The 27015-nt window shown below is 42.7% G+C and overlaps 2 protein-coding genes across 2 annotated transcripts in view; one reads left to right on the forward strand and one right to left on the reverse strand.

The window, feature by feature from the left end:
* The window catches only part of glrbb (glycine receptor, beta b), a 33368-nt gene extending 27546 nt beyond the window's left edge, over positions 1-5822 (reverse strand). Inside the window, exons 1-2 of the mRNA XM_069669669.1 lie at positions 5586-5822; positions 2450-2588 (exon numbers count right to left, since the gene is read on the reverse strand). Of these exons, the coding sequence (XP_069525770.1) occupies positions 2450-2588; positions 5586-5598 (152 nt within the window). The 5' untranslated portion in view covers positions 5599-5822. The remainder of the gene's footprint in view (positions 1-2449; positions 2589-5585) is intronic.
* Positions 5823-17144: 11322 nt separating this feature from the next.
* The window catches only part of pdgfc (platelet derived growth factor c), a 52338-nt gene continuing 42467 nt past the window's right edge, over positions 17145-27015 (forward strand). The window contains exon 1 of the mRNA XM_069670121.1: positions 17145-17797. Coding sequence (XP_069526222.1) covers positions 17686-17797 — 112 coding nt within the window. The 5' untranslated portion in view covers positions 17145-17685. The remainder of the gene's footprint in view (positions 17798-27015) is intronic.

The raw sequence follows: 27015 nt of genomic DNA on the forward strand, positions 1-27015 counted from the left end.
ATACTTTTTACTACATCAAAAGGTTTCACCCTCATTTCAGGAAGTATTTTTGTCGAGCCATTCTTTACCATTTAAGGAAGCAGAGGGTGCACCTCTCCGCTGCACGGAGACAATTCACAGGCATGTCAGGACATGTTGATGTATATTCTCTCATGAGACACATCCAGAATTTATCTTGGTAGTTTATTCACCTAAAAATCTACTAAGAATGTAATACTTCCTTTCACCTTGCAGATGTTATCAGACAGTCAGCAAAGGTTAACTACGTATTTAAGCTGTGTTCAAGGTACCATCGGTTTTCTACAAGAAGCTGTGAATCTTTTAACATGTCTTAACTGCAAATATTTAGATGTTTATTACCACATGTTTTGGTGGTTTGTCTTTTAGAGTTTAACATCAGACTGGAGCAGCTTGGGTACGGCGCAGCTGGCAAGATCTGTTTAAACATGACTCGAGGATAAAGACCGGAGAGTAAGATCCATCAGGTGTAAAATAGTCTAAGTTATGCTTTACTGCCAACAGTGGGGCACCTCAAAAGGACATGAAAGGACAGCTCCACCATTTTCAACTATACCTGTCAAGTGTTCACATCAGTTGAAGCAGAAATTAAACAGATTTTACCCTGCCTGCCTCGAACTAAGAGGTCTGTGTAATGTCCAATTGAGCCGATGTGTGAACTGAGCAGGTAATGTGCATTCACAGAGAGCAAGTGGGCATATTACAGACGTTATGAGCTGCTTCTGTCTCTTTTCTGTTTCCCTGTGTATTGCTTTCCAATCTTTGAGTGATAATTCTGACACATTCAAAATCATGTTGCTTTGGTATCAACCCCAAAACACTCATCATCCTCATCTTGCACACTGTACCCTGACACCATAGCCGTACCCTCACCTCGACCAAACAGTGTATTACCTGGAAGAACATATCTGACATGGACAAAAGTTCTGCTATTTGCTACATACATAAAACGGCAAGCCAGGATCTGATTCTGTTCATGTGAAAATGGCTTTAGACTAACAACTAATGTCTTCTAATACCCCTTTCCCACCGAAATTAGAACGTTGACGCAGGTTTTTCAGTCACGGGAAGACCCGCTTATAGATGCCGATTGTTTCTTTTCCCATTCCCAGTGGAGTATCCTCCTGTCGGTCTATTTTCTGCTGCGTCACAGTCTGACGTCACAAACACACCTGAAACAGGGTTAGTAAATAGCTAAGATGTCACCGTGGTTAGGTCTCTATTACTCATTCAGTCTGTGTATGAAACTTGGCGCAGACAAATTTGGAAAGATGTTCAAGCGGTGCTCGGACGGAGACAGGCGGAATTTGTAGCTGAGATGACAAGACGACATGACGAGTTGCAGAAGTTACCGATGGAGCATAGCATCGCGCCGGAAAGGGGGTTGAAATTAGCGTGTCAACATGTTTTGTGTTCCCATCAATGCCGATCGGAGCCGAGGTGATAATTACCCGGGTCTACTGCAGACTCATTTGACTCAGGTCTGAATGCCGATTGTAGCCTTTCCCACTAAGCAAAGCGGGTTTTTGGACGAGTGGGAAAAGGGCTTAAGGCTCTAGAGCTTTGTCAAGCCTGAGAGAAAAACCCTGGTGATGTGACCGGCGTTATCTTGGATCGTGCTTGAAAACTACAAACACATTTCATAACAGGAAGTCAGTGTTATGAACTGGAGCTCAAAAGGCATGTGTCTCAGGAAAGGAGATTCTAATGAAAGGATATTGTCGGCTGGATTGTTGAAAATATAAGTGTTTTTTGGATCTTGATTCAGGGACTGAAAGTCAGAATATAAAATCCTCTGCTGCATCGATTTCTACAACTTTTTAAAAGTCTGTCTCTTGTGAGTCCTTCAACTTTATAGTGCCACCTTCCATCGCTGAGGAGGAGCCCATTAACAAGTTACGTCTTGCAGTAAATCTAAGATCATGAGAACATATTTCAGTTAGAAATCTTTTGAGCAGATAGCCACCTTAAAACTGTTCAGTAAATTCACCCATGGCGCTTTCATGCTGTCATTACTTCATGTAGTATTTGCCATAATACTCAGTGAAGTACATATATGAGCGTACAGCCCGATCCAAAGGGGGTGAGTGCTAGCCCCGGACAGGGCACCTCACCCTGGCTCTGCCTTTCCCGTCTTCTTTCTAACATAACTCTTCTCTCTATTATTCTCTTTTGTACTTCATATATTATTGTAGTATTGACATTGTGCGGTACCTAGAGCTTTAACAGACCCAGCCGGGCCTGCTGGGGTTGCGGTGACCACTGCGGGTCATGTGGTAGGTTAATTACAGTACAAGTATTGGGATGAGGGCACAAGGGGAGGGGTTTCTTCACTGAGCGCTTGTCGTTATTATTACGGCACAATTATCTTGTTCTATTCAAATTCAAAAATATGTGTCTTAAGCCCAAGGTGTTGTTATCCCATACTTACGATGGACAGTAAACTTGCTTCCCTTTTTTCTTCCCCTTCTTTGTTCCTTTTTCTTTGGCAGACGCTCCCTCTAGACAAAGAGAGAGGACGAGGAGAAAGATGGCGAGCGTCTTAATTCCCATTCTGGTGTGAGTCAAGCCTGTGGAGGACAAAAAACAAACAGTTTAAATAAAAGGGAACGGGCTGCAGCATTTAAATTACCCCCGGTTAATGGTGCGCAATTCAATAAACCAAACTGAATTGTTTTTCTCGTCACATTCAACAAATCTCCGATTCAATTTGCATACGCAGACGGAAGAAAGTGGCTACTTAAGGTTTGCCCTCGGTGGGAGTATAACAAACACTTTATCTGTTTCCTGAAAGCTGTGGCTTTGCCCCTTGTGTACCTGAGACGATCTGTTCCCATTTAGTCTGCATCACAGGGAGTAAATGTATAAACTGTTAATGAATCGACCCGACGAGGTTTAGTCAAGTAGTGCAAGTTCAAGAATAAATCCAATCAGTGTGGCTGAGTAAGGATGATCATTCAGGACTCGTCAGGTGAATGTGACCTCTAAGGGAAGGCTGAAATAAATATTATCTCTCATATCCTCTACCTCTGTCTAGACCCTGCAGGAAAAAGACCTAATATTGTTTCTTCGTGCAGCTTTTCACGGCCAAAGTTGTTCATCATGATCTGTATAGAATGCATAATGTGGTTTGATCTATGCTAGCTGTAGTGTTATAGGTCAATCCTTTCAGGCGCTACAAATACTGAAATATAGGAGATAATGTGATCTTGTGCGTTTACCATAAATCCAAAATATTACAATAGCACACCTTAACATATATAAATGAACACTTCTACACACAGGCAGTGCGTTTTTGCATTTCCTGATAGGTCCCATTAATCAGCCAGAAGCTGTAGTACCTCTGTGATCCATTCCCCACCCAGGAAAGTGGTGCCCTTTTGTTGCATTGGGACACTGAGACCAACAGCGGAGTCTCGTCCCCTCACCCTGCCAGCAACAAGACAGTATATTAACTGAAGCAGTTTATTGTCTAGACGAGACACTCTCCTCTCTCTGTCTCCCTGCCTTGGCCCAGTAACTCCCTGACTTCTCCTCGCCTGCACATAGATCATCATTTTCCCCACTGGAGATCGCTTCCACCGCTCCGCTCAGCGCCTTTTGTCTCCATGCAAACGCTTAAGCCAACATTGTTTGATCAATTCGGAAGATTCCTGCAAAGCCGGAGGTCGGTCGCTGTTCCCATTGTGCGGGACAAAAATGGCCAACATACAACATCAGCACTGACCAAGACGTATCATGTGGCAGCAGCTGGAGTGAGGGGGGATGTTTAACTTGGCAGCAAACCAACTCATTTCTTATGTGACCTGCAAATCCCATCATCCCTGTGGCATTTTTCTACATGACTTCTATCTCTGACCGTCCAGTCTGCCTGACAAGGAGGAGGAAAAAGAAGCACGGGATGAGTCCATCACAAGCCTGCCACGAAAGAGAGCAATCGCATTTTAAAAACGTGATATCGCCATGTACAATGTTACCACTTGTATGAACATAAACAGCACATTAAGGCACTGCTTCCCAGCCTTTGGGAGTTGTAAGCCCTTAATAGCCACGTAACATCTCATCCCAACACTTTCTCTCAGGTTACATTTGAAGATATGAGAAAATGTTGAGCTTTTCCTTTGTTTTTCCATAAATTGGGCATCTGAATGTTTTTGTCTTTTTCTCCTTCATCCCTTTGATGTGTAACACCTTTTCAAATTATAGCACATTTAAGAATCTATAGGAGGTAAAACTCAGAATGAAAAGGGGGTGCTGGTTTAGCTCAGTTGGTAGAGCAGGCGCCCCATGTACACAGGCAGCCCACGACTCAGCGATCGCAGGCTCGACTCCCGGTCTGCCGATCATATGTTGCATATCATCCCCCACTCTCCCCACATTTCCTCAGCTGTCCTGTTGACAAAGGCAAATAAGAGCTCCAAAAATAATTTTTAAAAAAACAGAAAATTATTGTCTCTTCTACTCTGTGAGGACACCTAAAACTTATTATACAGCCCCTTGCAAGGTCCAAAGCACTGAATTATGGGCTTTAAGCATATTGTGATGATATAGGAACAAATTACTTACAGTTGCTCACATTAACTCCTGTCCAATATATTATGCTTTATTGCCCAAGCTCGAGCCTTAATCAAGGCCTTATCAGAGGCTGTTTTGGGTGCTAAATCTGGGTGTTATGAAGCTCACACTAGTCTGCATTTATCTGTGTGAACACTCAAATGATATCAATTTAAAGAGGGACATCATACACACCCTTATAATCTGAGTAATGCGTGTTCAGCTATGACAGTGTGCAGAAATTGACCTTGGCACTTCCTGAGTCAACTCTTTGCCACCACTAAAGAACATTGCCCCTTGCTCATGTTTTACTACTGGCAATTTGAAAACTGCAGAGGCTTTCTCGTGCAAGTGTCCGACAGTGACTCAAGCCGCCTTACATGGTCTGCCCCCTGGGTGCAAGGTCAATAAGCAATTCTGCTGTGCCAACATAACTTCCTCAGGCTGTGCAGTTTTAGATTCTGGACCTTAAAGATGCTGTTCATGTAAGAAAGGTGAGAACATTCGGTTACTGAGAGATTATGTGCTTTAGTGGTATTAAAGCTCCTTGATATGGTGTAATAACGATGGATATTCAAAAACACTTAGGTGACTATCTTGTGTCCTCATCTGATGCTGAAATGTTGCTTTAATCCACAAGGAAAGGCCTTCCCTGTGCTTTTCCTATCAACATATTCATGAGCAACCTCTCCAAAACAACCTTATAAGCAGACTACCGGGGCTCTCACAACCTGTGGCTGCCTCGGGTCTGTTTGTAACAAGAGTAAAGTAAGTAACAGAGCCTGACACTTGCCTACAGCCTCAGCCTGAGCCTGAGCCTGAGGAGAGCAGCGGTGGGTCTGGAGTGGCAACAACACAGCAAGCAGCGACCACCATGACGGGGGGGATGCAGGAAGAAGATGCCAGAACATATGAGCGCGAGCGTGCGATTTAACGACACAGGAGCGCACGTTACGAACATAAAAAAACACGGAAGTCGTTTATCACAAAACACGCCACATACTCCCACTTACCGTGTGGCTTCATCACCTGTCAATTCCTCAGAAAAGTAGACCCAGTAAAGCTGACTGTGCAAGTATCGTTAACAGATCCTTCCAGACCAGTCGCTGTTTTTCTTTTCCATTCTGCTCTCGCGCTCTCTTCTCCTTCGCAATTTGTTGAATGGGATTCAGGAAAAAAGTTACATCTCGGCAATTTGCCAATTTTCTTTTTTTGTACTGCCGCGCCCGGTTTGTTGTTATTTTGGAATCAGTGTGTATATGGCTGCTGCCCTTTCGCCTCAGCTCGGGAAGCCCAAGATGGAGGCTTGCGTGTACCTGTCATGCAACATGCGCAGTAGCGGCTGCACGGAGCCGGAGAGCATCATCAGTCCTCCCATCAGCACCGCGGACAGCCGCTCCCCGCCTCCACATCCACAGCCATAGCCACACAGCTACAGCCGCTGCTAAACGCTGAAACGTGATGTGACGGCAGAGAAGGAAGAAATACTCTCATTCACGTGATGGGCACAAACGTCTCACTATTTATGGCGGTGTCTGTGTGGTATTTAGCGGCAGATGGACGTGAGCAGCGAGGCTGTGTAGACCATAAAGCACAGAGCGATGGATGCAATACAGCTCAGGCTGATGGCTTCCATTCGTATTTATTGTTATTGTGAATTATGTGTGATTCAAACCAGGCCTAGACTCATTTATATGAAATCTGACGGGCATAATATCCCATTATGTCTAAAGCAAGAAAGTCAATTACTAAGAGAAATAAATAAAGGACTAGGAGTATTTGCCTATCTGAAAATAATAGACATATTTTACTGCCTTTTACAAATACTACTCATCCAGACCAGTGCGCTGCCAAGCAATTTTTTTCCCCCCTTAAGACTGCATTGAATTTGACTGCAAAAATACTAAACGAAGACTTCATTTCCTCTACGTTTTAAGATCTTTTGGGGCGAGAAGACAAATTCTTCCCTAATATTTTTACTTCTGTGATTCTGAGTGTCCTACAGTATTTTGACGCCACATTGTACAAGTGTTTGTCCTTTTTTTCAGTAGAAACTGCTCCACCAAATCAGTTCAAAGATTGAGGCCAACGCTTGAGAAACTAACGTGTTAAAGATGGCCAACAACCTTGTCTCTGACTCCAACCATGCTCTGAACAGTGAGGATATATTAAATAGGATATACAGCCTTTAACATTTGAATTAGGTCAGACGTTAAAAACGTTATCATCATCATCATCAACCCAGAATGTACTGGACTTTTTAGTCACGATTTGCAAAAGAGGAAAAAGACATACTTTATTAATCCCAGAGGGGAAATTCAGGCTGCACAAACAGGACTCTATGGACATGCACTAATGGAGAGATGTCAGAGTGAGGGGGCTGCACACGGACATGGGCCCCAAGCAGTGGGGAATTTGGCACCTTTCTCAAGGATACCTCGACAGAGCCCAGGAAAGGAACGTGCACCTCTCCAGCTACCAGCCGCAATTCTACGCTTGGCCCGCACCAGGACTCGAAACGGCCACTATAGCCCTACAGACTGAGCTGCCGTCTATACACTTTTATAAAACTTATATTGGATGTGGGATGCAATGTCTGTGGACGAATTTATGTAAAAACAAATGTATAAAACCTGGCCTTAACAGTATTAGAAAAAACATGAGAAAATAATCTCCCCAAAGCTCCATATCAGTCATATCATTTGATCCTCTTTCACAGATTAAATCCCTCAGACTTTAAGCGATCGGAGATTAAAGTCCCCAAAGTGCTCAGGGGGGGAAAAAGCTATAGAAAGAAAACTATCAGCCAATCATTAATGAAGATAATGTCATGTGATTGAATGATCCAGAACAGCTACCTAAAGGACCCTTTGAGGCAGAAACTGTGGGAGTGATAGCAGGTAGCATTGTGATGAAAGACCTGTTTGTTTACCTCTGGTCTGTGCCTGTGAACTGCTGAATCAATGAAGAACAGACGACTGAAAAAAGTTTGGCAGAGGACCAGAGAGTTAGAGCCTCATCAAATATTATCACTTATACGGCCACACCATTGATTTTATATTTAGTCTGTGAGTTAAAGGAGTTTTATGTAGCGTGAGTAGGACTTTTATGCGACACGTGATTGATGTTCCCCTTAAATACAAAGTAGTCTGTATGGAGCTGAGCCTGTGCAGGAGGCGAGCATGGACTGTGTATAGGAAGTGGATGTAGCCCCTGGGTCTGAAAAGTGGAGCCATTGAAGCATCTTAAACCTGAACTCTTTTTATAACAGCCAGCAGGGGGCGACTCCCCTGGTGGCACAAAGAAGTCAGATTGCATCGAAGGCTATGAGAAAATGAGCCTACTTTTTTGTCTTAAGTGCTGCTTTTAAAAGGCCAGTTCGCTGATTTTCAACCTCAGTCCTATCATGTTATTATGGGGAGCTAATGCCATTCTGCAGTTTCACTCTGTGCCCTTGGAGGACGCTATCCACTTCTCCAATGGACCCTGGAAAACCTCTGCGTCATCTGGCGGAGACCAGGGAGCTCGCTAAACTACACTTCCTCAATCTAGGACGCCCGCCTGCGATGTCATGTCTCGTTCAAAATCATCAAGTTTGAAATGTAGACTGCTGAGCTGAAGATTTTTTAGACGATCCACCAGTATATTCTCGTCGTATTTCAGACTCTGTACCGCTCTGAGTCATTGCCTGCAGTGAAAACCGGTAGTTTTCCACTCCAGCGTCTCTCTCTGGGCTGTTCCTTTCAGAGGGAGGGGCCAAAAAATAAGTGAAAATCCAAAGAAAAAGAAACAAACTCGACGCTCAGATGAAGGAAAACAGTCTAAAAAGGAAAGCGACCGTCAGCGAGGAAAATCAAGAGTTACAACCAGAGCCAACCGTGGACGTCACACATGCAACACTGTCTGGATATCTGGGAAAGTTTGCTACCGCAATTACACTTATCGCCATAGGTGGCGCCAAAGAGAACGAAACTGAGATCTTCGGGATTACAACTTGAAAGTTTGTCACAACTTTTAGAGCAGCTGATTACCTCCATAGGTTGTCCTTTATATCATTTTTAAAAGTAAAGTTACATAGATAGTAACTGTAAAAGTAAAGAATTGTTCCCTTCTTGAGACAACTCAACTTGTACAAACAGTAGAATAAACCTCATCCATTTCTGACAACGTGTGTGTGTGTACAGGAGTGTGTGTGGCTCAGATAAGCCTATATGATGGAGTTTCCTCTTGAGAGCAGCCACATACTGTAGATGAAATCTTTACAATCTCATTTAGATGGATTACACTGTCTCTCCCCTGACCTAAAGGAATTTATTTCTCTATACAGAGGTTGTGTGGGTACATGTTGTATTAAAACCAAGAGGAATCAAATGAAAGAGGAGAAGCACTGAAAACAATAGTGACTTTTTTAAGTCAGCCATGTATTTCAGCTGAGCCTTAGCTTTTCTGTTTGAACTTTTACTGGCTCATTTATATTGTAAATGTTGTTCAGTCAGTCCATCTCAATTGATCACAGAAAGAATAGATTATCTTGTGATGATGGAAAGCCTTGTGATGTGTATTTTCTTTTAGAATTCCCTCGACAGCTTTTGCATTAATTCCTCTCGCTCTGGATTTGGTTTTGGTTATAACTTTTCTTTTTCTTTTTTTGCAAACATTACAGCAATTTATGTCTGTTTTGATTCATTTTGAGAGTTCAGTGGAACACATAAAAGCAGCCGAACAGGAAGCCAAATTTTTGCTTCTCTGTGAAATAAAATCCGTCGCAAAAATGCACCCGCGCCGATTTTTCCCACAGTTTCGATCCATATCTCATTCATCACTTTATGTCAAACAACTTGGGCGGCCTTTTCCACATCGACCCCCCAAAGCATAATTTTGACTGACAGGCATTCCATTTGCATACACAGATTAATCAGCACCATATGTTTAGTGCAGTGATTAATGATTTATGACACATCGCATGGTTCTGCTGTTACAATCAGGAGGATTTGCAATCGAGCACAAGGAACCTTTTGTGTTTTCTACAGAAATGTTCACTTGTTGGCTCCGGGCCAGGCGTGTGACGGATAACTGTGTGCCATTCCAGACAGATGTCAGGCTGCATTAAACCAACTAGCGTGGTGTTAGACCTCGTCACATTTCGGCTGTAGCTCACAACAGTTACTGGCACATTTTGAGTCAATTAAAGCTTTGACGGAGGGAGGCTTGCACAAGTGTTGCTACCAAACATCTTTTGTCATCATGTGCTGCTCAGTTACATGTTTGTTTTCAATTAAGCAGTGATTGGTAGCTATTTAACAGCAACCAGAGAAGCTTCACAGACATAACTTTAGATCAGTGACAAGATAAATAGATTGGAAGAAGAAGAATCACACACGTCAAATAAGCTGTCAAAGTGAACGAGAATCATTTAAGATCAAAAACAAAAAGGCGGGATTGATGGGATTCAAATGCTATTTGCCGTTAAGGGCGTAGTTTGCATGTTCTCCTCGTGCATGTGTGGGTTCCCTCCGGGCACTCCGGCTTTCTCCCACAGTCCAAAGACATGCTCGTTAGGTTCATTTTTAGACTTTAAAAATCCCCGTAGGTGTGAATGTGAGCGTGAAAGGTTGTCTGTGTGTCAGCTCTGTGATTGACTGGTGATCAGTCCAGGTGTAACCCCACCCCTCGCCCAATGACAGCTGGGATTAGCTCCAGGCCCCCGCGACCCTGAACAGGATAAGCAGTATAGAAAATGGATGGATGGATTCTTACATTCTAAATTGTGAATTGTACTTTAACTACTGTAACATTTTTGCACGTCTGAAAATGGCAGTTGTGTATATATTTGACTGTTCTGCTTTGTTACAAAATAAGCTATCGCTGCTGCAGTGATACTGGTGATACTGTTAATGTTGTCTATATTTGGGCCCCTGCTTCTTAAGAGATTCTAACCTGTCAGAGTGTTCCTCATTACAGAAACTTCCTCAATCTGAAACCTGAGTCTTACCTCAGTTTGAGACAGTTAGGACATCTTGTAACACAGACACGTCTTTCCAAACTGCAATGAGGGAAAAAAATACACATATCTCATCCTAGAAAAGAAATTCAAGTATTACAGAAGCATCTTAACTGAAGATGCTTTAAAAAGTCCTACATAAAAAACACATGAAAAATGAAAGTTTAAAAGGCCACAGAAACTGGGGCAGCAGTTTAGCTCAGTGGGTAGAGCAGATGCCCCGTATAAAGAGGCCAGAGTCCTCGACACAGCGGCCCACTCTCTTCTCCCAGTGTTTCCTGTCTCTCTAAAAAAAAGCCACACAGACTGTGTAATGATGCTCTTAATTTCCCGGACCATGTATTACTGGCAGAGCCGACACAAGGAAGCAAGAGGCTCTAGCAGCGGTTGTACAGATCACACTGACACTTGAGTTTATTGGTATGGATCACAAGTGACGACAAGGATACAGATAGATGGGATTACTGAAGATAAGAGGAGTGAGTTAGGGTAGGCCCAGCCTGGAGTTTAACAATTACTGATGCTGTAGAATAAAATGTATTTTTTCTATCATGGTTCCCCTGATCATTTCACCCTCTATTTAAAGATATGCAAATGAAAATAATTTGAAATAGAATATATCCTGCTGGCTTGAGAGGAAGTATTTGCTTAAACAACGCGCTCATTAAAGCTGCTCAGTAAACAGGCAGGTGTACAGAACATTGACATTTTCTTGGCTGCTGAGTTCTCTCTTTAGGTATTGATTGAGGTCCTTCCCCTCTGCTCAGTGTTTTCTCTGTGTGACCTGTAAACAAAACCAGTATGAACCCAAATGAACCCTTATGCTAGATCTGAAGGGCTTTAATGTAAGACAGCATCTTGTAATGCACATATTTAGCATGCTTTGTACATTCAGTAAGATTAGAAGACATATGCACACACTTGCGTGCTTGCAGATGTTTAACCTCATGCTATTTCTCACTGCATAGCACTGGGAAGTTTTTCAGTGTTGTAGATTTGACCCCTGGATCATTAGCACAGCGCCATAATGGAAGCTGAGTCGTCCCTGTCAGCAGATGTTTAATAAGTGCAACACTAACCACGATTATATGAGGCATCGAGCCAGGACGATGTTCAGCAGCAGCGCTCCTTCCAAGTATTTTTGGACTCCAATTTCTGCTCCGCTGTAACGAGGGAAACCCTCAAAGAGTCGGAGATTCCTTCAATATAAGACGTCCAACATTTTTTCAGTTCAGTAACAAAATATTAAAGCTTTTTTCTTGGAAATTATATTAAAATAACAATATCAAAAGAGAAATTTACACCACTCAAGACTCTTTATTCAATATTTTATCTAATTTAAACCGCACAATGAAAGACTTCAGTTAAAACGAGGTTTTAATCCCAGCTTGTACGTCCGCTCTGCAGACTTCCCCCTGCCTCATCCTGCACAGCATGCAGGCACAATAACAAATGGAGTCAGACAGCATCACAAACGTAACAAGTGAAGTGAAGTAGCATTCAGTTCAGGTTCGTCCGTGAAACTCCGTCTGCAGACAAATGTAATGGATAAATGGGTCAGACAGGAGCATCAGTGTTTTGGTGTAATTATTGGGCAGAGCACCACTCTAGCATACTGAATACAGTCTGTACCGACACACTGGGGCCAAGTGTGGAAGTACTCGTGTACATTAAGTAGTGTTTCACAATAACTGTTAAAGCCGCTGTCCCGACTGAGAGATTTGAATAAAGACTTTCAGATTAAATGTGTTGTATGGATGATTTGACCTGTGAGGATAACTAACATCTTGCAGCAAGCGGTTAAAGACTCAAGCTGCTGCCAAAATATCCTTCTCCTCCTCTGTGGTTCAAATAGATTCCTTTTTTTTTCTTAATTCATTAATTTTTTGGCCTTTTTTCGGAGGACAGAGGACAGTGTCAGAAACAGGGGAAGGGAGAGTGGGGATAACACGTGGCAGAGGGCCCAGGGTGGGAGTTGAGTCCGGGGCCGCTGCATCGAGGAATGTAGCCTCTATATGCCGGTCGTGCGAGATTGTACACTGACGTACAGATCATGTGATCAGGCAAGATGTGCTTCCCTTAATTTAATATGCATCACACTACATCACTCAAACAGCTAATTCAATATCTGAATATGTCATAATGTGCCAGTAGTTTTATAGATAGATATATGTTAACACTCATGGGGGTCGCAGTATGCATGAGTGGTACTTTTAATCCTTAAATTATGTATTGCTGATAGTTTTTCTGTTCCTTTACTGAGCTAACATTTTAAATGAAGTATAAGTTTATATATTGTGGTATTGCTACTGTAACTTAAAGATGAGGTATGTTAACCACTACAGTGAAATAAGCATCATTAAAATACAGCTCCAGAAAAATTAAGAGACCACTGCAAAACTTGTTTTTCTCTGGTTCTACTATTTATGAGCTTTGACATTTGAACAACATTTCTCTCTACTTCCAAATCAAATATTCTCAATGAGGTCGACTGGTTAAGAAAACCAAAAGATGCAAAAAAGATGTTTTTCAGAGCTCGAATAATGCAAAGAAAACAAGTTCACGTTTAAACAACAGAATGTTTTAACTCAGGAAGAGTTCACAGATCAACCTGATTTTTAATCACAGCTTCCATGCATCTCGGCATGCTCTCCACCAGTCTGTCACAGTGCCGCTCGTGGAGCAGCTCGGCTTCGTTCGATGGCTTGTGACCATCCATCTTCCTCTTGATCACATTCAGGAGGTTTTCAGTGAGGTTCAGATCTGGATTGGGCTGGCCACGACATGAAGGGAGAGATGCTGATTTAAGGAGCATTTGGAGTGGGCTCTTCGTTTTTTCCAGAGCTGTTTTTGAGAGCACAGTTAGGGGAGTTTTTGAATTTTATCACAATATTATGAAGTTTCTCAGGTTACTGTGACATCAACCTGAAGATTGTAATTTGATAATATTTGCCAGACTTCCAAGGAAACATCTAACCAGTTTTCCCTACAGAATAGAGCAATTTACAGTCGAATGCAGCGACACAACAGCACAATGAATCTTAATATCCAGACTGTCAGCAGCCAGTTAAATACAAGTGATCTTCATGCAGCCCTTAGCTTCCTCCAACTTTTGAGAAGCAGCAGATTCTCACCATAATGGTGTCTGAGCGTCCTCAGTCATATGTTTATGATTCTCAACTACATACCTTCAGCCCCTGAAAAACCACAGTATAACCTTCTTTACTGCATTAACGACGAGTGTTCTTAGAGGTGGAACTCAGTTATGCATGAAAACAATGGCCCGGCTCCTGCAGGACAGTGAAAGGGTAAGCAGATTAGAAAATGTTCGGATGGATGATTCTGCAAGAAGACAGCATAATAAAGGTTTACCCTAGAATTTATATGAACCACATGATGATATTTACTGTTAGAAGAGACTGGAATTAAAACAAGCAACATCTTGTCCAAAACGGAGACAGTTTTTGCAGTGGCATCAACAAGTGTTTGAAGGGCAAAGGCCTGAGTGTAGCTCTGAGGGGCACCACCAGGGGGCTCTGGTTTCAAAGCCAAGTGCAGCCGGGGGCAATTAATCATCATGATGCCTCACTTTTCATATACTCATATCTTAAGTATCTTTAATATCCAATTTAAGGATCAAGCTGATGTTTAAAAGTGTGTTTACTTATTGGAGGACTCAGCACCCTCAATGCAAACATTAATAAGACCTTGTAGGTGAGTTTTCAGGACCAACAATGAGTGTAAAGGCTTCAATTTCTGTTAAATTCTGAGAAAATGTGAGTCATATCTTTCTGAATTCCTCTGCTGGCTCACTCCCTACTTCTACTGAAAGCCACAGATGAATCCTCACAGGACCACACAGAAAAAGCTCCGGCTGCTGCTGCTGCTGCTGCAGGAGGTTTTACCATATAAATGAAGTCATCCTAAAGGCCTTTTTCTTCAAGGTGCAATAATGAGGTGCGATCTGGATTCAGCAAACATGTCCGCTCCCCTGTGTTTCACTTCATTTCACCTGGAACAGAACTTGTGTTTCAGCAGACAGTGTGACAGATGCGTTGTGTAACGCAGACTGACTGTGCGAGGGCATTTGTTTGTTTGACAGTTTGTGTCCCGAAAAGGCAAGCAGGTCTAATGGGATTTAGCTGGGAGCCTGCGACTGTGAGCTCTCTATTGTATACATTTCCATCTCCACTGTGCTCGGCCCTCCTGGCTGGCAAGTCTCGCCGTGACCCAAAAGGTCTGTCTTGTTTCTAATTTCCTCTGTTTATTATATTTCTTTGTATCAAAGCGGCCGTGCTTTGCAAGACCACCGTGGAGGCTGCAATCAAACGTGGACAACGAGACAAAATACCCAGCTTTTACAGACAAAACCTCGAGGGGTGAGTGAGTGTGTGTGCGAGTGTGTGTGCGAAAGAGAGAAAGGGATTCCACAATGTGAAGTGCTGACATCTGCTGCAGGCCCTTGCAGAGCTGGAATGTGATACTCTGCTTTACACAAAGGGCCTCGGCCCAAGCAGCAGGCACAAGAAGACCTCTAAATGCCCCTCTCAGCGGGGGCAACACACGTCTGAAATGACTGTATCGATGCCCCAGCCCCTGCTTTCCCCAGCCATTACCTTTGATTAAAACCACAGATCCCTCCTTCATACCTTGATGCCGGGGAGATCTCTGCTCCCTTTGAGGTGGTATTTTCCGAGCTATGTGAGACTGGGGGTAAATTGCTGCAGCATTGCATCATGTGTCTGCCTCAATGGGTTCAATATGTCTCCGGCTCTCCTTTGATTGTTGTGTCTGTGCTGCAGCAGACTCACCATACAGTGAGGGGGGATACACTGCTGGACTTGGGCAACAATAGGAAGGGAGGAACCACATGAAACGCAGCTGATGAGGTACAACAGTGTGCCGCGGAGAAAGGAAATTAGGAACAGGAGGGAGTATTGTTCCAAGCCGTGTCTCTGCTTTGATATGACAAATTGAGAAGCCCTTAAACATTTCCTTCCACAGAAACATCGAGGCAGAATGTTAAAAAGTCTTCTGTGGGGGCACATTTATCTTTCATCTCTCTGTGGGGAAGAGTGAATCAAGGTTTTAAACAATCGCTCTTTATTTACAACAAGCTTTTTTATGGAAAGTTTCCTTTTCGAATGATTAATCTGCTCTGTGGATTTCATTGTTTAGCCATGTGTATGTTATTGATTTGATGGTCCATGATGCACCGGGCAAAATATGTGTGTTTGCCACAGAGGCCACAATGATGTAGCCCAATAGAAAGAGTAAGAGTAAAGGGCTATTGTGAGCACAGTAGGGGGGAATGGGATTGTCACAGTAGCAATTTAATTTTCTTCGTTTACGCACTCGAAACTATCCAGACAAAACACGTTTGTCTGCAAAATTCTGTTCAAAACAGTTGATTGGATTTAAAATCAAATTTGTTAACACCAATGTGTGGAGTTGTTAATTCCACAGAGGACAAAGTACACATCTACTCATCTTTAGTCTTAAAGGGGCCGTATCTTTTGAATGGATATTCTCATATTTGGGTGTTTATTGTTCTACAGCTTAAGAGTGACAGTGCAGTGCAGCAGCTCCCCCACATGGGGGAGGGGCTACGCGGGCACCCCAAATACTGTCAGCCAATCGGGGCTAACCTCTGACCTTTGAATGGCAAAACGGCTTGTTCGTGTCAGGAGGAAGGAGAGGATCTGAAAAATAATTAAATGACAACATGTATTCAATATTTAAAATGAAACAAACTTTACCAACGTGATTCAAAAACACATTAGATTAATAGAAAATTGATTGCACAGCTAAAATATGTCACCTTTAAGACTCAGCTTTTCTTCAAACATGTGACACATGAAGCCACAGGAAAGTAACACACTTCTTGTTCTTCAGATAATTCCAGTTGGATTAGACTTTTAAAATGTTCAAGTTTATCATACTGACATGCGAAAATGCCCAAAAGTTATCATTTAATGTGGTACTTCAGTGTTAAAAAGTTGTTCTTATAGTGTGGTTATGTATGCAAATGCATAATTCCTCATCGAAAGAGCTAAAAGTCAGCCTTTTGTTCAACATGTGACTAATTCAGCCACTAAAATCATATTTGACCAGTTTTTTTGTCTTTAAACTTTCCTATATTGTGTATTGACCCCAAAAATGTTCATTCTGTCTTTAATTTGATTCTTTTATTGTTGAGAAATAAGTCTGCAAAGTTACTTCATTCATCTTGTCTTAAATGTCTCTTCTGTGACGCTTCTGGGCTGCTCTTGTCTTATCTTGTTTTCGGACACTTTTCCTGGAAACTACTCGTGAAACTATTCGCAAGAAATTGATCATTTGCCAATTTGCGCCTGGAAGCGGGTGAACCACCTCATTGGATCGAGCAGCAGCGTAACAGTTAACATGCCAGGGAGTTTCCTCGTCTGGGAAGTTGTACTTTATGCATAGCACCTGTTGTGCCGTCAGTTGGCAGTCTCCAAAAACCCAACCCTCTGCGCGCAGCGATATTTTATCTCAGACTCCACCAAGTTATGACTCGAGACTTCGCCAGACAACAGAACTGGTCTCGGTGTTGCGAATGTTTCCCGGGTACAGGCTGTATCAGGTTGCTGGACTCGCTCGCTGTCTCTCTGTGTGTGAGCTTTTGCTTTAATGCGTAAAGATCTGCGGGGATTTGTTCAGACGGAGGCAAGAACGCACCGTGGACGCGCGCTTTAGCCAGAATGCATCTGTGCTTTATGAACGACCATAGATGATATGCTCGCATAAGGACGCTGTAAAACTAATTCCTGGATTATAATCACTTAGATCCAAACTTTGTCACAACTCCGTCTCCAACTTTCCGCGGAACCAACAGGTGCGCACTTGCATTGTGCAGGAGCAGCAGGTCTGGCAGCTTTGTTAGGAGGATTTGTCTTCATTTAGGGAGATATAAGTTTAATTTTACTCAGAAGGACTGATGATTAAGATTATGTGGATTCTACTCTGCGTGTATCCCCTCCAAATGTGCCCAAAACAGCACTGCTGTCCTGTAAACGACGCATGTGTGTGGTGATACAAAACCATCCCGTCTACAGCGCTTTGTGATCGCCAACCACCACTCCATCCAAATGATCCTTCCATTATTATTCCTGCTTGCATCGCTTCTCCAACACTATGGCTCGGAAGCTGAATCAAGTCATGTCAGCAAGTTTCACCTTCCAAGTGTGAAGGAGCAGAACGGTGAGTTTGTTATTGCATTAGACATGAACTTTCTCGCTTTCATGACAAAATGTTACTGTTTTTCTTTTAATGCACATCTTGCTTGAGTTTAAACTGCGATGAATGAGAGCGTTTTATTCAGTCAAAACTACATTATCCAGGGTAGGAAGTGCAAAATTACCTTTTACCTTTAAAGTGTATACCCGTGTATGTTTAAGGGGGAAAACCCTCTGAAATTCCAGGTCCCCCGGGAGAACTTTTCCCTGTGATCATAAAAAGGCTCCATTCATGCAGCAGCAGCGGCTCCGGGCGATGTAATTTGCTTTCCCTCTAAACTGCACTGAGCTGCTCTATCAGATTCACGAACCCAGTTTGGCCAATGATATAAGGTTCAACTCAAGTTAGTTTGGGTTGATGTTGCATCTTTCTTGAGATAAATAATTACCTTCCATGATTTCTTGCTATCATAAGCAGATTGGCAATCAAGTTCTTGTTAGAGAGTGTGTTTGCGCGCGTGTGTGGGTGCGAGCATGTGGAGTGGGGAACATGGTGCATTTGTCAAACTAAAACGTTTTGTTTTTCAGTGATGCACTTGATGCAAAGACAGGATTGCATTCTCATTCAGTTAGATTGCACTTATTCATCTACCTTTATTCACAATACACTCATGTGTTTACTTTATTATTCTCCATATTGATTTTTTTAAAGGGTTTACAGAGAAAATATGACTGCATGGCTACAGTGACAGTGTGCCAAAAAGTTGTTCATCTTTAATTAGCATTTAACCAACCCTGTGCACAATTTACATTCTTGCAAGGCAGTAAAATGTGAATTAAAATAAATATTAATAATGTTTGATATTGAAGACAAATCTATAAAATGTACCTAATGGCCTTATTGATGGTTCCAATCTCAAAGATCTCAGTTTCGTTCTCTTTGGCGGCACCTATGGCGATAATTGGTGGGAGCACACGTCCCAGATATCCAGACAGTGTTGCATGTGTGACGTCCACCGTTGGCTCTGGTTGTAACTCTTGATTTTCCCCGCTGACGGTCGCTTTCCTTTTCAGACTGTTTGCCTTCATCTGAGCGTCAAATTTGTTTCTTTTTCTTTGGATTTTCACTTATTTTTGAAGTTGTATCTGTAGTCATCGATCTTTTCTTTGTTTGTTCAGCCATAGTAGATTACTGTTTACTCGCAACACTTGCAGAGACCGGAAAAGCAGCCTCTTAGCTCCGCCTACCCTCTCTGGCAGACCAACCAATGCTGGGTGTCAATCCACCCCAGAATGAGACTTAGTTTTTAAGCCCTTTTGTGAAACAGATAGAACCATCCATTGCAGTCTGTCAGTACTTAACAAGTTCAGGTGAAGTTGGACAGATGTACTACATCTCTTACTGAGAGGATATTGCCATCAGCTGGACCATGAGGTTTAACTTAATAGCTAGCTTAAGAGACAAAACGTGTTGTTCTGGCAATATTGAAGGTTTTCCTTTTTAACGCTCATAATATAAAAAGCATAAAGTAGTAAACTTTTACGAACAGCCTGCAATGAATAGACAAACTTTTGTTTTGACCAACATATTGGCAGAGACTTACAGAACAACATAAAGACTCAGCAGGACCTCACAGGGTCCAGTTCAAAGTAACAGCCTGCCTGTATCCTGCAGATGTTGCACTCCTCAAACTTCATTCATTACTCAGTGGTCCGCAGCCGCTGGGTTTGACTGGCCTTGTGTGAGGACATGCAGCGCTGACTTCACTACAGTAACAGCGAGGGCTGGGAAATCAGAGCCTCCCGCCGGGATCTCCAGGTTTAATCAGGACGGCTGAGAAAGGAAAACATCGGGGAGGAGAGAGGGGAGGAGGGAGGAGGAGGGGGGGGAGATGTTAAACTGTCAAAGAACTCTTTAAAACAGCGGTCACACACTAGCTGAGGGTGAAGCTGGCGAGGCCGTCTGTAACCTTTGACTGCAGAGTCTGACTGCTCACCGTTCTGGCACGCTTGATTGCTGATGCTCTGCGAGACAATTTGATATCGATCGGAGGCAGGGGAGAGAGCCAGACCTGTCTGGCATGTTTAGTAGTAGTTGCCTGGAGAGTTACGGTCCCCAGCCGTATTAAACTTGGCAAGCAGCTTCTGATGACTCCATAAGATATCAGAGAGGGCTTTTCTCCCATAGAGGGCCGGTGCTGTGCCGGGTAACCATCTGTCACAATAAATTATTTGGACAAAAGTCTCAGAGAGGCTCGCAGAATGGGCATGAACTCTGAGGTGTAGATTTTAAGTTTTGTGGTCATAAATAATGTGAACATTTCCTTCCTCCTCCACTGAGGGTTACGTTACAATAACATGTATAGCACGACATTTTACATGTGTTCACCACATGGCGATTAGATTTCATGCTTACCAGGAACAACTATTGCCACAAATGGCATCTGCAGTTGTGCTAATGAAAGAGGGTTGAAAGCAAATGCATTTACCCATCCACCCCGACCACAACCACAATGTGTAGTTGTTTTCAAAGTTTTCTTGTGAGAAAATCCTTCTCCCATAATCATTTTACAAAGGATTAGTATATGAGAACACCAGGCTCATGTGTTCATGATATTCTTTATGGCTTCTGCAACTGTTTCCTAAAATTCTTACCTTTATCCGACAGATTAAAGCCTGACAGATGTGAGATTTTTCAGGGCCGATACTGACACCAACTTTAGAGGGGACAAATGAACAGATTACCAATAGGGCTGTCGATTTTAAAACTGGAATGAAAAAGGACATGTTCCAAGTTCACCAATTTTGCACGGATATGAACATGAAAAGGTTCTCAGAAGGCTGATTCCTGAAGTGAATACATTGATTTAAGATCCCATCCATCCATTATCTACACCACCTTTCCTCTTCAGGGTCGCAGCGGGCTGGAGCCTATCCCAGCTGTAATTGGGCGAGAGGTGGGGTTACACCCTGGCCTGATAGCTAGTCAATAACAGGGCTGACACATAGAGACAGACAACTACCTACGGGCAATTTAGAGTCACCAATGAACCTTAACGAGCACAAACTCCACACAGAAAGGCCCAATCTGTCCAAACCGGGTTTCGAACTAGGAACCTTCTAGCTGTGAGGCAACAGCGCTAACCACTGCACCATCGTGAAGCCCTTTTTTAAGAACATGTAACATTATTACACATTGCCTGCTCAGCTGTGATGCTCTGCTACATGTGCTGCAGACAATGCTGAGAGTATTTTGTGCAACAGAGTCGGAGGGCGCTCTGCTGGACCAACTACATGATTACATGATTTTTAATATAACCCAAGCATCGTGTTTTCCATCATATGTTGGGGAAAAAAAGTCTGTCTATGTAATACTACAGCATTTATAGTCTGTGTATCTATATAGGGGCGCAGATCACAATAAAACTATAGCTGCACCTTGTCTTAAAGTGTATTAATAAGCGACTAGAGAGAGATGGTCTTTGTTCATAGCACACTGTTTACAAACACTGTTTCCATTAAGCTGTGATTTGCTGGCAGGATGCATCTTAGCCTCCCAATTACACGGTCACATCGGGGGCCACTGCTTCATATCACTTCTCCGTTGAAGTGGTCTGGCATCACTTTATCGTGGAAAACCATAATTTCACCCTCACCTAGCCCACCCATAAGCGCAGGCCCCGGTCTTATTAGAAAAATCCGGCTGCAAATATTAGTAGGAGATGCGGATTAACTGCAGATACTCCCACATACCCACCACACACCCCTGAGCGCCGCTGGAGGAAGGTATGCAACGTGCCAGACCTGCCAATGATCACAGAGGCTGCTGTTCCGCTAGAGATTACGAGATTAGTGGGAGAACTGGGGTCACAGGGGTCACGGGCCCATGTGGACCATGTGCAGTTCTCCACGTAAACAAACATACATGAAGGGTTGACGATACAGAGGTGCATTGTGCATTCATTAGGGTATGATGCAGACAAGAAAGCAGTTTAATGTGGGGACTTAAGAAACAGGAAAGAGAGTGGGTGGCCTTGTAATGACTGTTTCAGGTGTAATGCAAAGTCACCCATTCATTCATTCAGGGATCACTGAAGTATAGCATACTTTATAGGGTAAAAGGAGGAGTTAAAGTCTCGTTTATATTTTACTTGAACAATTTTCAAGTGACAGTTGAAGCACTTGTAAGACGTGTGAAGGCTTGAAACTCCAGAAAGAAGCATGTTGGTGAGATCCAGCTGTGCTTTAGGGTGTGCTACTATAGCGAGCTAAAGCTAAATATTCCAAAGCATAGAAACTTGTTAATGCATTCAGCAGTTTAAAATCAATCACTTTAAAATTCTAGTTTAACTTGGCATACTATTGCAACAACAGAGCAGTCTGAGTTTGCCTCTTTTCCTTATAAACGGCAGCTAAAGTACATGGGTATTACAGTGTTTAGAGCCATCCTTTATACTGAACTGACAGAAAAAAGAGAAACAAAGAGAATTAAAAATAGCATAAACCAAATGCATTATTAAATTACTCCAGAGACTCACATGCGTCTGGATTTAGTGAATTTTGGGATAAGAGAGAACTTTAAACAGGAATGTACAGTGATGGAAATAAAGTGTGTCCTTCCACTTCACCAGTTTCACACATCAAGCTCTTTGAGTTGTAATCTCAAAGATTTTGCAGCGTTGCATGTGTGACGTCCACGGTTGCCTCCGGTTGTAACTCTTGATTTTCCTGACCGTTGCCTTCCTTTTTAGACTACTTGCCTTCATATCTTTGGATTTTCACTTCTTTTTGAAGTTGTATCTGTAGTCATCGATCTTTTCTTTGTTTGTTCAGCCATAGTAGATTACTGTTTACTCACAACACTTGCAGAGACCGGAAAAGCAGCATCTTAGCTCCGCCTACCCTCTCTGGCTGACCAGCCACTGCTGGGTGATGGAAAACGCGTCACTAACTGGGCGCTGCTTATGATGCCATGGACGACCAGTCCCTTATTCTGCAAAAGCTGTCTTTCATCAGTGGGCCATAGGCTCAATCACCATTGTGTTACCTCATTCAGTGATGGATAGTGACTTATCAGACATTTATTTAAATGAAAATCTTCAAGATTATTACTTTAAGTTGTTTGAAACTAAATGATTTTAATACAAGTCAAGCCCCATTATACACTACCAGTCAAAAGTTTGGACACATTTTCTCATACAAGTGAATGGGAAAGTGTGTCCAAACTTTTGACTGGTAGTGTACATCCAATCTTCCATGTATATAGAGTTTGAAAACTATCCAAATTCTTCTCCTTCTCTGCCATTTCTTTTCAACCAAATCCCTCCTGACTAGACCAAACATAAAGATTTATATACTGTATGTACAAGCCTCGACTACTGGCAGCTTCAAGTGTGGCCAGCTGGCATTCAAGTTTCCACTGTGTTATTTTAAGTGGTTTCCATAGTGCTTAACTCGATGTTTTAATTTGAAATTACGATACGCCTCTTAAACCAGTGAAACAAACCTGGCCGCTCTTGGAATCTCCATTCATTTCTTTAATACAGGTCAGATGTTTCCTGAGCCTGCGTCCCTGGGAAAGCGCGTTTCACGTTAGAAGAGGCTGATGGATAGGCTTGAATGAATGAATGCAGCACTATGCAGTTAATCATTGTAGTGGCCGGTGCAATTGAAGCCGGTATGCTTGGCTGAATTAAAAGCATCAAAGAAAATGGACGGCTCGAATGTTCAATGAACTCAGCGGGAGGCAGAGAGGGCAACAATTACGCTGAATATATCACTGTTGTCAGATGAAAACCGCATATATAAGAAGAGGAGCATTATTCTGATTTTCTCAATGAAGCCAATGTGCTTTTTCATGGGAACAGTGGATTCTTAACTGGTTTCGGAGGCTCATCCCTCCTGAGAGTCAGTAAACACATCAGTTCCCATGTAAAAATACAGTCAAAGTAAGAAAAAGGAAATCTACAGTTATGATTTTTCCAAGATATAAGTAACTCTCCGCCCCTGAACACAGGAAGGTCTATGTCTACTGGAGTTTTTCCCCTCAACATCTCACTCCAGAGAGGGGGACCCGGGATAACAGTGTCTATGTTTCCCCTGTCAGCACTATTTGAACGTGCAGTGCTGTATTTGGCAAGCAAAGCATGCCACCGCCTGCCTGCTGTTTGTCATTTCAGGCAGCGAGAGCACCGTCTCCCCCCACCTCCTCAATCAGCCGAGGGAGTTTCCAAAGGATCTGGGTCACAAGTTTAAGCTCTGCTGAAGAAGAAATGTTCTCTACAGACACCAAGTCTGTCTGAGTCGGCTGAAAAGTGCAGTTGTCTTTGTTTGCAGTAAATGCTGCGGCCAGTGATGGTGTAATGAAGTCAAAAACCGAAGTAACTCCTTTGTCTCTGAATAGTTAGATTAGCGCGGTACTTTGAACCTGCAACAATGGTTTTTGGGCCACTTGGGGGCAGCGCTAGGAGTTTTACAGACAATCTTATAATGTGGCATAGAGGTTACACATCTAGCATCAAGTGTGCTTGAAAGTACAATCTAAAATTTTGTTTACGCTCTGCTTTGGGCTCCACCAACCATTAAGGGAAATAACCGGCTCTGTAGATGCTATATGCTCCACTATATTCACCAGCTAGTCGCTAACTTTTCCTGGTTGGTGCAGAGCTGGTAGCAGACAGTTTTATTTTGTCTTTATTAGCAACCCATCTATATGAACCATAGAAAACGTGCTTAAAGACACCTCTGGATTCAGTGTCTGAAAATAGAGGAGTTCGCTAGGCTAATGTATACGTACTGTCTAGCATTGACGCAGCAAGCTAGCACTCTTTTTTAAATTAGCGTTAGCATGATTGAAACAGACACTATGATTTTGTAACTAGTGTCTATTGTTTAAAAGTGTTACAGAAGGTCAGTGTGAGTGTGTACGTCTAAGGTGCAGCTGTTTGGTAGATTTTGTAAGAAGCTAGCAAAGCAACATAAAGAACTTCAAATTGGCATTGTCGAGAGTTTTGTTTGCAGCAGTGTATTCCTTCAAAAGACACAGTTACGGCTACAGAAACAAAGAGTTTGCCATTCACTTTAGCAACTATAGCAACCCCTGCTAGCCTTTGAAATGTGAATGAGGCAAAGCCTTATCTCAGTAACACCTGCCAAAGTATAATAAACTGGATTTTTCCTTGCATTTTGTCAACAACACATTCAAACTGGGCCCCTCCTCCTGGGCTCTTCTTCACCAGAAGCTCACTCTCACTCTCTTGTGCGAGAACACACCCACCCCGCCGAGCTCACACTGACAGCATCACGGTTACCTTGGCGCTAGCATGCTAACAGCCGGTTACCTTTGCACTAGCATGCTAACCGCCGGTTACCTTTGCGCTAGCATGCTCACCACCTGTTACCGTTGTACTAGCATGCAAACCACCGGTTGCATTTGCGCTAGCATGCTCACCACCGGTTACCTTTGCGCTAGCATGCTCACCGCCGGTTTAGCTTGTCATACCCGGTTTGAGGCACCTACCTCTCCAATAGGAAGAAGGCAACTCTGCATCGCTCTTTTGCCATGTTCGCCGGTCTGACTGGGGCCCAGTTGCTAATTTGAATCACTCCCACACTCACCAATACGTTGTGATTGGCTCAGGGAACCACAACAGCGCCCCTCCTGAAAACGTCCCGTGCAAAGCAAAACAACCAAATAGATGCAGAGGGAAGGGTCTGCACACTCACACTCACCAACACACATGTATAGAGGCCCATAAGTGATGATTTATATTATATTTGTAAAAGTCTATATTTTATTTTTATAGGAAAATCCTACTTATTATACCTCTAAGCAATGCACCTCACCAAAAGTCGTTGATTGGCCAGTAGGTGAAGTTCAGTGATGTATTTGCGGCTCACTGGTGTGCCTAAAACAGTTTGAATAGAAATCCGAATGTTGTTGAGGAAACACATTCAGGCTCAGCAAACATTTCCTGGATGAATAATGTCTTTCAATAATATCTTTGATGTGGTTTTAGTTTCTTATCTTTCAGCTTCTGTAGTGGTGTCTTTGTCCGGCCTCCCTCTGCTGCCCTCCAATAAGAAACCCGGACTCTGTGTAATATTACAAGTGAGCAGATAAGAGGGGCAGTATCTTTTCAAGTGTTTGGGTTCATCACTTTCTTATTACAACTGCTTGTTCTGAACCATTTCATTGGCAGCTGTAGAAGATTTTATATCATCACTTTTCCTCAGAAGCAAAATAAATAACGTTTCTATTATGTTTTTTCCCTTATCTACAGGATGAAATTACCCAAACTGAAACGCACTTTTAGCTTCCTGAGTGGAAGGATTTAGTAAATGTTATCAGCTGTTTCTGCACAATGACTCGAGTAGCTACAGTCTGACCAGCTGGCTCAGAGCAAAGCAGCTCCACATTAAACAGACTGAATAAAACGAGGCACAGAGAAAAGGAGCATTTGTGAGTCAAGTGCATGCCTCAGAGACTCCCAGAGCAGAAAAAAACGAACTGTATATAAATTTAGACTTCTAAACAAGGAACTGTAAATAGTCCCAATGCTGACATTGATTCTGACGGGCGGAGGAAAGCGTCTGCCTGCTGCAGTCTAAACATGAAGGGTGGAGTATGTCTGCCTTAAGTCAAGGCTGCTTGTCGGAGCAAATACCTGTCTTTCACTGTGACTTAGCATCGTTTCCTCCGCTCACTTTACTCCTCTACTTTTACTTTTTACTGCCCTGACCTCCTGTTTTACTGCTCTCACTGACATTGCAGTTGTGGGTCAACAACGCGTCTACAAAGGAAGGTGTGATTACTTTTTTAGCAGCTCTGAAGGACTTTAGGGTCATGAAACTTCACTGGAAACATTTCCTTTCCAAGATGGAAGATAAAACAAAGAAATGCAGCTTATTTCCATTATTTTATAGACTTAGATAACTATTCTGCAAATAAAAGTAAGTGAACGCACTGCCAGCTTAATTGCAATTGCATTGAGCCAATCATGTCAAGGCAAACAAATGTATTAATCCCCTAAACTATGTGGTGTAAAAACTATGATAACATGAAAAGAAGAGCTCTGATTCTGATCTACCGTAAACGCTTTCGAGTAGTTAGAGGTCTTATGCTTACGAAACTGATTCCCTCTTAAACAGAAGCTTCCATTGATAAAGCATTTGTATCTTAGGGCTGTGAGGGTTTGAACCTCTGCCAGTATATAACTGCTTTCACACAGACCTCAGTTGTCC

Source organism: Semicossyphus pulcher, unplaced genomic scaffold, assembly GCF_022749685.1.
Source record: "Semicossyphus pulcher isolate SPU_LCO1_2020_fin unplaced genomic scaffold, fSemPul1.0.p SCAF_2, whole genome shotgun sequence".
Taxonomy (NCBI): Eukaryota; Metazoa; Chordata; class Actinopteri; order Labriformes; family Labridae; genus Semicossyphus; species Semicossyphus pulcher.